The 12,516-nt window shown below is 42.2% G+C and overlaps 1 protein-coding gene across 3 annotated transcripts in view; it reads right to left on the bottom strand.

Annotated features, from left to right (window-relative positions):
- Positions 1 to 1,625: 1,625 nt before the first annotated feature.
- Positions 1,626 to 12,516, bottom strand: part of HMGA2 (high mobility group AT-hook 2) — a 103,921-nt gene continuing 93,030 nt past the window's right edge. For 2 of the 3 annotated variants that reach the window (XM_015856552.1, XM_015856537.2), the window contains one exon: positions 1,626 to 4,806. In XM_015856552.1, the coding sequence (XP_015712038.1) occupies positions 4,759 to 4,806 (48 nt within the window). In that variant the 3' untranslated portion in view covers positions 1,626 to 4,758. Of the gene's footprint in view, positions 4,807 to 7,153; positions 8,000 to 12,516 lie in introns of those variants that run through there. The other variant, XM_015856523.2, reaches the window with a different exon arrangement.

Below are 12,516 nucleotides of genomic sequence, written 5' to 3'. Positions count from 1 at the left end.
CAGGTCATTAAGTGCTGATGAAGCAATTGAATTCTAAAGATTTTAACAATAAACTGTCACTCTTGCCCTCGTAAGACCGTGAATAAAGGTGCCTTAAGGTAAGTTTCAGTGCAAGGATGTTGCTTGTACTCATTGGTCTGGATAATGCAGGGCTTCTGACATTTATTCTAGTCTCCTGCCCTGTGCTGCGGCATGGCTGTGTGAAGTACAACACTTTGCCAAATGCAAATGAAACCAGAAGCAAATGTGATAGAAACCTTTGAAAAACCTTAAATACATTCAGGCGAAGCCTAAGGTGTGACAAATCTGACTCCTGTCTTGTGATCAGAGGAACATGTTGCCATTGTGTTGGGCTCTGTCTCTACTGACAACAAGAGCAGATGTTTCAGTTTAAAACAAAGCTACAGACAATCAAATTGCCGTGCAAGGCACTGGCAGCACCGGCTTTCAGTAATTCCCTGTCTCTGTATGACTGTAATGTGATGGGAGTGGAAAGCTAAAGTAGAAACTTAACATGACCCTTGCCAGAGGCATTTTGGATAGAGCAGTCTTGGATGCTGGATGAACACAGGCCTTGTTTCTGCAGAAGCCAATTGGTTTTGTACATACAAATAGTCCCACTGTGGCACAAAGCATGCAGAAGTTTATTGGGAGATGCCCCCGGAAGGGAAGTGGGTGTGAAGTGAGCTGGAGAAGTGACTAATGAGAAGTAGACAGGAGTTCAGCACAGGGCAGCAGAAGTTCAGCCACTTGGCTGATCTACCAATTGGGTGGGTTACAGCTGAAGCATCACATCGGGTACAATAACAGGAAGAGCTGGGTGATGGAAAGCACAGGAAGGAGACCACCAGGAAGACTGAGATGTGGAACTATCCTTTATTACCACCAAGCTGGGTGAGAAAGGAGAGGAGGACACATAATGCAAGGAATGCAATTACTCACATCTCTGACTCAGGAGTGATGAGTATGTGTTACTATTCAGCACACATTCTGTGACTGTACTTTGGTTATTTTACGAGTAATCAAGTTCAATGGGAACATGCCACAAAGCTCTTGGGAAAGCAGAGGTTATTAGGCCAAAACAGATTAGGTGGATATTTTACAAACGAGTGAATACAAGGAATGTATAAAACCAAATATTGGAGAAATTACTATCTGAACAATCACCCTTGGTGAGAAGGGCATGGTTGCAAATATGAATGGGTGTACACACATCACAATCTTAAAATCTCCCTGTAAAAGGCCACAGGACCACGTAAGAGCAAATGTAGTGTGCAAGCCAGAAGAAACCTGCACAACCTGCCTGTGATGACTTTGGTGTTGAAGTTTCAAGGCAGTTTCCTGAGCCCCTCAAGCAGTACCCCAGACAATACCCAACCACATACCCGTCTCAGCCAATCCAAGAACCCAGATACCTCCTTCCTACCTCATTCTCAACATGTCCCTCTGCTGTGGGCACACCCTGGTGCCCCTCACAGCAAATGCTCTTCTTTTAGATGCCCACCTATTGTCCTGAGACAAAAAAAGACTACTTGTATGCAAAGCTTTTACAAATTTGGTCATCGTGACCAAACTTTATTACCCATTTTATGGAACTGTGACAAAAGTCTAGGAATCAAACAACATGGGGATCACAGAGGCTATGATGTTTATTGTGCTGAACAGACTGTGATAATCCATTAAAGGAACATTTTCAACAAGCAAGCGATTTGAAGTACAATCGTAGACAGCAGCTCTACATGAAGAACAAAGCAGAAAGTTAGAAGACACTCAAAAGGAGAAGTAAACTGTAGTTAAACATCTTGAAGCACTTTTTGTTGTTGTTATTCCTGCAAACACACCTCTCTTGCAGAAATGGTAGAAGAGTTAAATGTCCAGTCTTAGTTAGCAGTGACCAATGGCAGCAAAGAACAGTCGTATAAAATTTATCTCCCACAAAAATAAACTATATATATAAAAAATTTTATGATGTTCTCACTGGCTCACCGGCCACATGCAAGTTTTCAGTCTGAAAAAACGAGGTATAGTAGGCCCTAAGAGGTAGTAATGTGTTTTGATTGTACTACAATATACAGAAAATACAAGACTCTGTTCATCAGAGTGGTCAGTCTCTCGGAGGTCGAAGTGTGACACACACCCAGCGATTATTTTGGGGTCATCTGATGAATACTGTGGTTTAAAGAAATGTAAACAAAACCAACCAGAAGGGATTTGCTAAGGCTTCACTGGAGGCCCTTCGAAGTCAACAGAATTCCTTGTATTGACTTCAAGTGATGCTGGATTTGGCCTGCTAGAGCTACTGCATAGCTCGGGTTATTTTTTGTTCACTTCGTATTAACGTGTCTAGTTTTAACACTCCGAGGAGCTTTTTCTCAGCGATCTCCGACAGTGAACCCTCTCTGCAGTCTTTTGAGGAGGTCCGCAGTTCTTGACTCTGCCTCTTGGAAGAAGCCAGTAAGTAGTTATCATTAACTGCACTTGGCTCGCTATGAAAGCCGTGCCAACAGACGCCTTCCTGAGAAACTACCCCTGGCCCAGTTATTAATAAAATGTTACAAAGTACTGACTAAGAAAGAGGAGGAAAGGAAATTAAACAGAGAGAAAACGAAATGAGAGAGAAAAGGGGAAAAAATAGAGTGAGAAGGAGGAGGAGAATAAAGAAACTCTACAGAAGAAGCATTTAAAATAAATCTGGCTGAAACATATTACAAAATCACATTTGTGTAAAATACATGAAAATACTTGTCAAGTATTTTCTTACAATCTACTAATTACTTTTTTTAAACACATATTTGTGATTGCATTATGCAAAAGCTGAGCTTGTTGCTTCCCACCTACAAAGCTTCAAGTTTCTTTGAAGGTTTTTTTTTTTTTTCTTCTTTTTTCGTTTTTTTTTCTTTTTTTTCCCCCTTTTTTAAATACGAAAGTAATTTAAAATGTGTTCATTTTCCACAAGTTATTTTACAAAAATAGTTTTGAATTAGGGATTAGTTGCAGTCCTAACTGTTTCAAAACGTCTCAAAACTAATGCTGAAAGGAAGAAGTTCATTCCATTTAAAGTCTGGAGGTAGGTCTTTGTCAATCAATTAGTCCATTTCCTTAAACAATTCATTTGAGGTACAAACTTGGACAGTAATATTTAAACATTACAGCTAAATTTTTTTTCTATGTCATGTAGTGTCACTGAAGAAAATTCTCCTTACAAACCTATCAGCAATTCAGTACAAAAATATATTCAAGTTAACAGTACATTACACAGAAGTTTAGCAGAGAACAGGGTAAGTACATTTAAAAAAAAAAAAAAAGAGAGAGAGAGAGAAATACATAGTCATGCTGAAACACAACAAAGATATTGCTTCCTTAACTGTACTTAAGTGTTGAAGTAGAAATAAGGGGAAGATGAAGACACTCATGATTATCTACCCAGTAAAAACTTCCTGCATTGAATGTGTATAGCAGCATGTATTTATCAGTCTGTTGAGTTAACTGTAAAAATCAGAGGTAGCTTTGAGTAGTGGGGTAATATTGCATCTGTTGCTAAAAGTGCTGCTTTGAATGAGAAGATGGAGAAACGCAACTGGCACAGAGGTGCTCAGTGAACCATCCTATGTCAAAATGCATTGCTTAAAGTAATAGACAAGCTTAACTGAGGTACATGGTGTTGGTTCTTACATCATGACTGATGAGTAATGAGGAGAGATCCATCCTGTTTGAAATCTGGTGCAGGGTGGGTGGAAATTAGTTGAAAATAACCAAAACATCAGGATTATTTTGTTCAGATAAACTCACGATTAATTTTGAGGTACCTTTCTACATGATTTAAAACGCTTTTCTTGATAAAGACTTACTCATTAATGGCGTTAGCGACTGGTGTCAATCATTTCTGCTTCCACAGAAAACACCTGGCTCTACGGAAAGCCAACTCCTTCTGTCCAGAAGGCGAGGGCTGCTCATTTTGTTTCTTACTACTTCTGCTGATATGTTTGTATGTAAAACTATACAACGTATCTTTGTCTTTCTTCCCTTTTGCAAAAACGGAAGTACCTTTTTCATGTTGCTCTTTCTTCCGATTACCAGCTGAATGAAGTGAGAGTTCAGCTTTCAACTTATTTTTTTTTCCTGAAATATCAGTAAGACTAAAAAAAAAACAAAAAACAAAAACCAAAACCAAAACCAAAAGAAAAAAATCAAGTACAAATCTACAAGGAGGTTACCAAAAAATAAAACCCAAACCAAAACAAAAGTAGTATCTATCCCTTATCTTTGGTGTTCTAAAACAGAGAGTTCACTAAGTAGGGAGTGGGTTGCTGGAAGTGTTGCAAGGTTAGGTGTTACACACCCAGCCTTTCCTATTTCAATGCCCATTATAATTAATATGTTACAAGTTTCTTGTTTATATGCAGTGCAGTGAATGACTTAAACCTGATTCGGAGTTCTTCTTGACCCAGCCACCCTTACTTAGCAGCTCAAACAAACTATTAGTAGGTTAAGAAAATTGAAAACAGTAATTTGAAATTGCATCGTTAAATCTGTGTCCCCATTGTGTTACAGCAGTTTTTCACTAAACCTGGGACTGTGAAGGGATTATAAAGAAGTTGATTAGTCAAATCCTTTTTAAGGTTATGCAATTTCTTCCCCCCTCCCCCCCCAGGCAAAAGTGGAAAGACCGTGGCAATAGAAAATAAGTGGTCAAGGCAGTGTCTTCTCCCTTCAAAAGACCCAACTGCTGATGAGGTAGAAATTGCATGGTGCGGTCTCCTAGTCTTCCTCTGCAGATTCTTGTGAGGATGTTTCTTCAGTCTCTTCCTAGAATATACAAAAAGGAGAAAAATAAGTATGTGGTGACCGTGCATCTAAGGCTGCCTCCCCCTCTCATGCAGCTGACTTATGCATCCCACAGTAACAAAATGTGCTGTACAGCTGCTGTGATGCCTCAAGAAGACACTGTGGAGAGCAGGGTAAGGTCTCCACTCTCAGACCACACGACTTTAGTTTGCTGCTCTTCCCTCCTACCCCATGGGGTACCAAGAAAGAGAAATCCCTGCCGTGCTCTGTCATGGGTCTCCTATGAGAAGCATTTTGAGCAGATATCCAATGTGACGGGGGTGCTGTGGGAAGCCTTTGCCTCCTTGCTGGCCATTCTCCTCAGCCCCAAAGCCAACTATGTCTTTCCTTTCAGCACACCTGGCTGAATGCAACGCTCTTACGCTGCTTATTTAACCAGTGTGCTGGGCTTTTCAGGACACAGACAGTAAACTGGGAGCAACAAACATTTCTGATAAGAGGGGCCAAGAGAGAAAGGTTGATTTTTTTTTTTTTTTTTTGAAACGCTGCTCATCATTTCCTAAACCAGCACGTGAAAAAGATCTATGAAAAATAGGTATTTATCCCCTCAGCTAACGGAGAGCTTTTAAGAATGACCAGCTTAAAACAGCTTATAACAGTCTTCATACTTTAATAGATTTGATTTTCCACATGGCTTCATTTTGTCTCGGTGGCTAACTGACACAATTTATAACTCTCTTCCTTTCCCAGGCCACTACAGTACACCATTCAGCAAAGCATGCCTTCAAGCTTGTCTGCATTATATGGCCAAACTTCCATTCATTAGTGTTTGAAACACCTCAGCTGTGAAGGGCTCCTAAATGCTACCATGTGTGACACTGCTGCAGAAGAGCGGCATCAAGGAAAAACACACAGCTTCAATCATAGGCCACCACTCTCTGCAATCCTCTTTCAAAAGGTTTCAGCCCCTTGTACCCTCCCATACCTCCCCAAGAAAAGAATGGGAAAAAAAAAAAAAAAAAAAAAAAAGCTGTAAATCCAGGGAATAAACCTTAGTATAAATGAATGCATGACAGCTTAAAAAATATAACCATAGCAGCATCAAGCCATGAGATTTCACAATGGTTTTGTTTAGTCTGCTTTGGGTTATGTGGGAAATGTGAAAAGCATGAAGCAAATGCTCCCCCCTCTGCTACCAGACCCCTGCCCTCCACTAAAGCTCAGGCCTCAGCCATTTAAGTCAGCAGGTTTATACCTCTTGACTAGGAAACGGGCCATGACCCTGGGGTACTCGCTGGAGCACCAGGCACAAAGAAAGATGTAGTGTGATCAAAGTTGTGGACGGAGGAAAGAGAGCAAAGTCAAGTGTCAGCCGCCCTCTGACCTTGACTTTTCAATTAATATTTAAATTCCAGGAGACATCAATCTATCACGCAGATAAACAATTTCTTCCACACAACAACTGATTCCCACTTGCAGCACGGTTAGTTATATTTAGAGCCCTGTGTGAAAATGATCCCTGACTCACCACGTGGTTAAGCGACTTTCACTCCGTCCCCCGCAGCGTTTGGAGACGGGCGCTCACGCTCTATCTAATCCTGCTATCGTGTAATGCATTTTCCTCGCTTATCTTCCTCGCAGAATGGGATTGTGACTGCTACAGTATCTCAGGCGAGAAGAAAAGGGGTGTCTACAGGCACCTACTGAAAAGCTAACTTGGGCTGCGTATTGAGAGGCAGCACCAAGTACGTTGGCTTGAACCTTTGGTAATTTAGAACTTGTGATGGCCACTGAAAATAACAGCTTTGCCTGCAAGCCAAGTATTTCAGTTAAAAATTACGACTGTGGATTCCACACTCAGAACATAACACAGGTAGACATTGGTTTTGGTTAATGGTATCTGATGGCAATCACGTGCTTAATCCCTTAGAGCACTCTTGCCACTGAGTCCCAGAGGCCCACAGTACACATGCAGGCACTCAATTTGTTTTACCCTTGCCTTGCCCCCCAGTTGACCCGTTCTCCATGATGGTGGACTTCTGATCACAGCATAGCATCAATGGGAGACAGGGAAAATACATGGCAGGATGTATGTCTATTTCTGAGCCCAGCCAGGGGAGCCATAAAGAACTATTTTTAGCTAAAGACCTGCCCAATTTCCTGATTTATACTGTGAATTTCACAGTATTTTTTTTTCCTTATGGTCTCTGTTGCTGAGACCAGGAAAACAAATGTGAAGTTCATCTTTCATCTCTCTGTCTGTCTATCTATCTACCTATCTACGTATCAATATTAATTTAATGACAGGTATGTATACGCAAACGCGCAGCTGTAGTACTACAAAAAAATGAGAAACCAAAAATCAGGATAAAACCAACAATATTTTAATAATAAGCCGATTATTAAAAACACTTGAGACTCGCAGCTCTACTTTTCACATCACTGTTTTCAGGAAGACAGCAAAGAGATTAGATGGTCGCGCAGCAGAAAGAAAACTTTTCTTCATTAGGTTCATGCCTTGCAAAAGCCTAAGATAGCTCAGATACAGACAGGTGTTCTTAAGCCAACTTACCATGTAAGTGAGCTGCTGCAGGTCACAGCGTGATACTGTAAGGACAGACTGCAAACAGCATCTGAGCTATTTCAAACCTTAATTGCTGTAACTGACCTAACAAGCAGGAAGTGATATGGAGCTGCTGTCTCTCCTAGAAAAGAGCACTGAGAAATCCTTCCCCATGCTCACAAATGTTTAATGGTCTCTTCCAGAGAGGCATCATCATCAAGAGGCTGGCAGATGTGCCCTGTGGACTGGGACCCACCATCATGGCCCCCTCGCCTTTTCCTGGTGTTGAACTGTTGAACAAGGACACATGTTTCCCAGTGGTCCACAACAAAGATCTGCCCTCAAAAGGGCTACTCTGCAGGGGGCTGGCACTGCTGTTGTTAGCTTGGATTTAACAGTGATGGCAACAAAAAGAACCAGGATGCAGTGCAGCAGGCTTCCGTTAGAAATGCTCCCTGCAGTCAGCATGCCTAGTGGGCTTTCACTGACCACAGCTTCAAACTATGGCACCTTTGGTGGGACCCACGTGCCTGAAGATAGGAGACTGTCCTGTTTTAGATCCCCTGGGTATTTCGTTTGGCATTCAGCAGCTAGGCCAGAAGGCTGCTGGTCTCCCAAGACACACTCTGTGACTGTGATCCACCAGGGCACCTGAAAGGGCACAGGAAAGCACTGACACAACTGGTTCCTGTTTGACAGCAGCATCCCCCCATCTACAGAAGGACAACTGTTTCTCAGTTTTCTAAAAGCTTTTATTATATTCTAATTACTGGAGCAAAGCTCCTTTACAGCTCCTTCAAGGCTAACTGCCTCAAGAAACTGGCAATTCAGTTGGCAACTCATTTTTTTTTTTCTCCTTCTGCTCATGAATATGAACTGCAGATTAAAAAAAGCTAGAACTGATTTTGTGAGATGGACTACAGGAACACAGCGATGGTACATGCAGAGCCTCCGAATCTGTCAGAGCTTTTATTTTATAACAAAGTATTTGCTACTGGCACAGGTTTTGCTGGCTGCTAAGCCCGAAAGGGTATGCTTGAATAGATACGTCAAAAAGAACTGCTGACAAGAGCAACTTGCAGACTGTGGACCACTGTCTGCTAACTTGTCTGAAATCCCCTGGCATGCAAACTAATAGTTTCAGGAGTCCCTGAAGCCAGTGGCTCCTACTGCAGTCGCAGATACCCAGGCTTTGCCCAGACATTACACAGAGCCATCTCGACTGCTCCATGGCCAGCACACTGAACTGCTTTAGGAATTCTTACAGCACTAGCAGATACTCATCATAGATTTTTTTTTTTTGCATCAGGCTTTGGGTGGGAACTTTTGCTTCAAGCTGCTTTGCCCTCTGCAAATCATGCTGGCAAGAGCTCAAACTCCTGTTCCAAGGGGCTGTCAGCATGCAGTCCCGCTGAGTTTGTGACAGCAGTCACTCAGCAGTAAGGCAAAGTTAAATTTGAGATTTTCAATTCAGAGCTCATATTATGACAAGTATTTAAAGCATACATCACAACAAAAGGATTCATTAAGGCAGAAGAGACGACCATGACCATGTAAATAAAGTCACACAACTCTAAATGCTGGATTAAAGAATATTTTTATACAGGCATCTAAAGAAATTATTTCAATACTGAAAATTTGTATCTGAATACAGATGAGTCAGGCAGCCTGCAAGCAAGCAATTTCCATATACTGTCACTATCAGCACGTAAGGAGGAATGTGAATTCTCCAGCCTGGTGGTTAAAAATACATTTGAAAACTCTACCAACAGAGCAGTTCAGAACAGAGGGCAGTTCAGAAACCCACTGCCCTCTCCTTGCACTGGTCCTGCATGTGACACCCTACAATCACTGACTAAGCTATGGGACAGCCCTGATGATAGCAAACAGACAGTTCCCTCCAAGGAAGCAAAACTCTTAGTACTATAATGACATTAGAGATAGAGACAAATGGAGAGGTGGCAAGTGATTGGACAGTTTGGGGTTGACATTTAAGGGCTGGAAAACAACATTGTTGCTTTGCATGTCTATGTTCCCATTAACTTTGCCATTAACGGACCTCCTTGCTACCTAAGGACCTCAGTCTTCAAAAGGCTGCAGACTTAACTATAACATGAATCCAGTGTTGAAATACCAATGAGTGGTCTTACTGAACTGCTGCTTAACTTCCCCAGTTCCTATGTGCCAGCTGGTGGCCATGTGCAGAGCTGCCTAATGCTCTTGGGAGCAAGCAGTTTAAGCATCCCAAAATTAATTTCAACTTGGAGATGTCCTCCAAGCTTCCACAGTGAGGAAAGCAATGCACAGTGGTGACAATAACACTCCTCTGTGAGCATGCACGTATGCAAAGTGCTGGTTTGGATACTCGTATGCAGTCTTGTTCTGAAATATCCATGCTCTCTGATTTGAAGCAGATAATTCAAGCTGCATTTTCTGCCCCCTACGAACACGCCAACCCACTCAGAATCTGTATACAGTTTTTGTTTGTTCAAGTCATTCCAATTTCATATAAATGATCAAATATTCTCTAAGAGATAGAAAGTGAGCTGAGCTAACAAAGCAAAATGGTGATGCTATTCTGCAGGTGATCAGCCTGTGGCCTTTCAAATGCATAAACTTGCTAAGCAAATGAAGGACGTCCTCTCCCACAACTGTTGGATCAATTCTTGACTAGCCAAAAAGACTGCTTGTGAGGATTATTGGGTAATCCACTTCTCCAGATGCTGGAGGAAGTTTACTAACTGGGACAGTGGAATGAAGTTGCTGGGGCTGCCCTAGGACTCAGACACCAGAAAGCTGAGAACCAGTGCCAACAACATGGCTGAGAGCAATAACAGCAGTAGAAGTCAGAGAGAGTTACCATCCTTGCACACCCATGAACCACTCCTACAGATCGTCTTCCTATAACAGCTGAAGTGTTTTTCAAGGTTGGGCCAAGCTTTGGGTTTTCAGTAACAGGTTCAGGCAAATGAATGGGACCAGGACATTGATCAGGAGCATCCCTTCTGGACAGGACAGGACATTCCTCTCTAAATTAGAACAGTTTTCTTTAAACATAGATTCAAGTCCTTTTTTTTTTTTTGTTAGAGTAAGCAAATACAAAAACATTTTTCTATCTCCTATCTTACCTGTCACTAGTAGAACTGTTTGATATAATGTAGTGACAATGACTCTGGTTACTTTGAGATAAAGGGTTTATCTGACATGAAATCCAGAAGGACTCGATGAGAACTTCCAGAGACAGAAATTAGGCTGGTCCATGTATAAATATTCTGAAAAGTACCCATCTTAGAACCTGCCTCTCAATGTCTCCTACAAATGGGCTTAAATAAACCTGTTTCCAATGCCTAACTTTGCCATGGATTTTAGAGCAGCCTTGACATAACTCAGCAGTGAGGCTTCTGACAAGCACGTTGCTCAGTGCTGAAGCCAGCTCTGGTGAAGCCTTTTGAAACTGAGACTTGTCTGTCTAAATCATGTCAGGCCAGATTTCTTAAACGCAGCTTGGCATATGAGTACAGCAAGTGCCTTTTTGACCTAAGCAGGTCAAAACACTTTGAAAAAATCTGTTCCCCATGTGATTAAAAGGAGAGTGAAAATCTCCAGCAAAATCTCAGTACTAGTTTGAACAATTTCACAAGGAAGCACCATTTAGAGTCTGCAAAGAACAGAATTAAAGTGAAAAATGGTTCTTGAAACTTTTGTGGATGCTGTACTAACACTGACAGAGACATATTCTATCTTAGAGAGCTTCAATCCCATGAGTTGTAAACAGTTTTGATGGAAAGGGGACAAAATGTTACAGAAAATAAGGCAGTAATGCCATTAGAAACATACACAACTGAGCTGGACCAACCTCAGTTCTGATCAGCTGCTCTTACAAACTTCTTGAGGAGGCTGTAAACAACAGCAGTTTAAAACTGCTCTGTGTGCACACCCAGAGCCAAAACCCAAACTGGAGCAAAAGGCAAAAGAGGCTGTAATAATGGTTTCTAATTACTAATGCATGCGTGAATGCCAATCTTTAAAATCCCTAGGCTTGTAGAGTCCACTGCAATGTTATGGGCCACTGCATAAGCTCTTATTTCACTGGCAGTGGAGACCACAAAGCCCAGAAGGATGATGGAGTCCATGAAGGTAAAGCTGAACAGGCCTGCCTTCCTCCCAAGCCCTGCAGTGCTGGAAGGGTCGTTGATGCCTGTGCATATTATATGATCAGTGGCAAAGGAAGAACCAGAAAGCTCTGCCTTCTGGCAAGAAGACCCAGTAAGAGAGACACCAGGACTGGTTTTGAGATAATGGTCAGATCTGTGTTGTTTACCCTTTGCTCCCTACTCTTATTTTAGAACACAAAAAGGGGAATTAAGTAAGGCCTGTTAGATTTCTATTCTATTTTTTTTTCCTCCAAAATGACTGCTTGTTACAGACAGGAAGCAACTGTCAGAAGTTATTCACCTCCAATCCTTTATCACTTAAAAACGCAATACGGCTCCATTTACGCAGCCACTGGCAACTGTGGTTTGGGACCAGCTATCTATCCATAATGATAAACAATAAAATAAAATGTCTTCCTTTTGAGTCCCAGCTGAGAGATTTTGCCAAGCGATCAAACTTGTCTGAGCCTTGGAGCAGCAGCTTTGAAGTAATAAGAAAGAGATTGAAAACCTGCAGCCAAGAGCCGCACACACCTCATTAGGGCCCAGCTATGCGGGAAAGCCAGGCGGCAGCTTCCCGGTCAAGCCTGCCTGCCCACCAGAGAGGGGCTGCAGGAGAGTAAGATGAAAGGGCCTTTCAAAGGGGAAGTGCTCCAGTGACATTTTTACGAGCACTGGTCTCCTGAACAAGCAGCTCATGGCTGGGCATGTAACCCACTCTGAGAGCCAGCGCCGGGGTTGTGGGGAGCTGGGCCTGCAGGAAGTGCAGCAGTGGGAAGCGGGGCTGTGGGAAATGGGGCTGTGGCCACTGCTCTTTCCAAAGCTCCCCTGGTTCTCCCTTTGCTTCTTTTCCACTTGTGAAAGAAAGAGTTCAACACAGGCAGCTCAACCTTCCCAGTGCTCTGAAAAGCCCCCCACAAATGAGAAACATAGTTCATAAAGATAGTGAGCTAAGCCTGCTTATTTGGTTCTGCAGAGATCATGTGAGACTCTGTGGTACAATTCAGCTAAATT

Source organism: Coturnix japonica, chromosome 1, assembly GCF_001577835.2.
Source record: "Coturnix japonica isolate 7356 chromosome 1, Coturnix japonica 2.1, whole genome shotgun sequence".
Classification (NCBI taxonomy): domain Eukaryota; kingdom Metazoa; phylum Chordata; class Aves; order Galliformes; family Phasianidae; genus Coturnix; species Coturnix japonica.
Note: the sequence above shows the minus strand (reverse complement) of the source record. Positions and strands in the feature narration are given on the sequence as shown.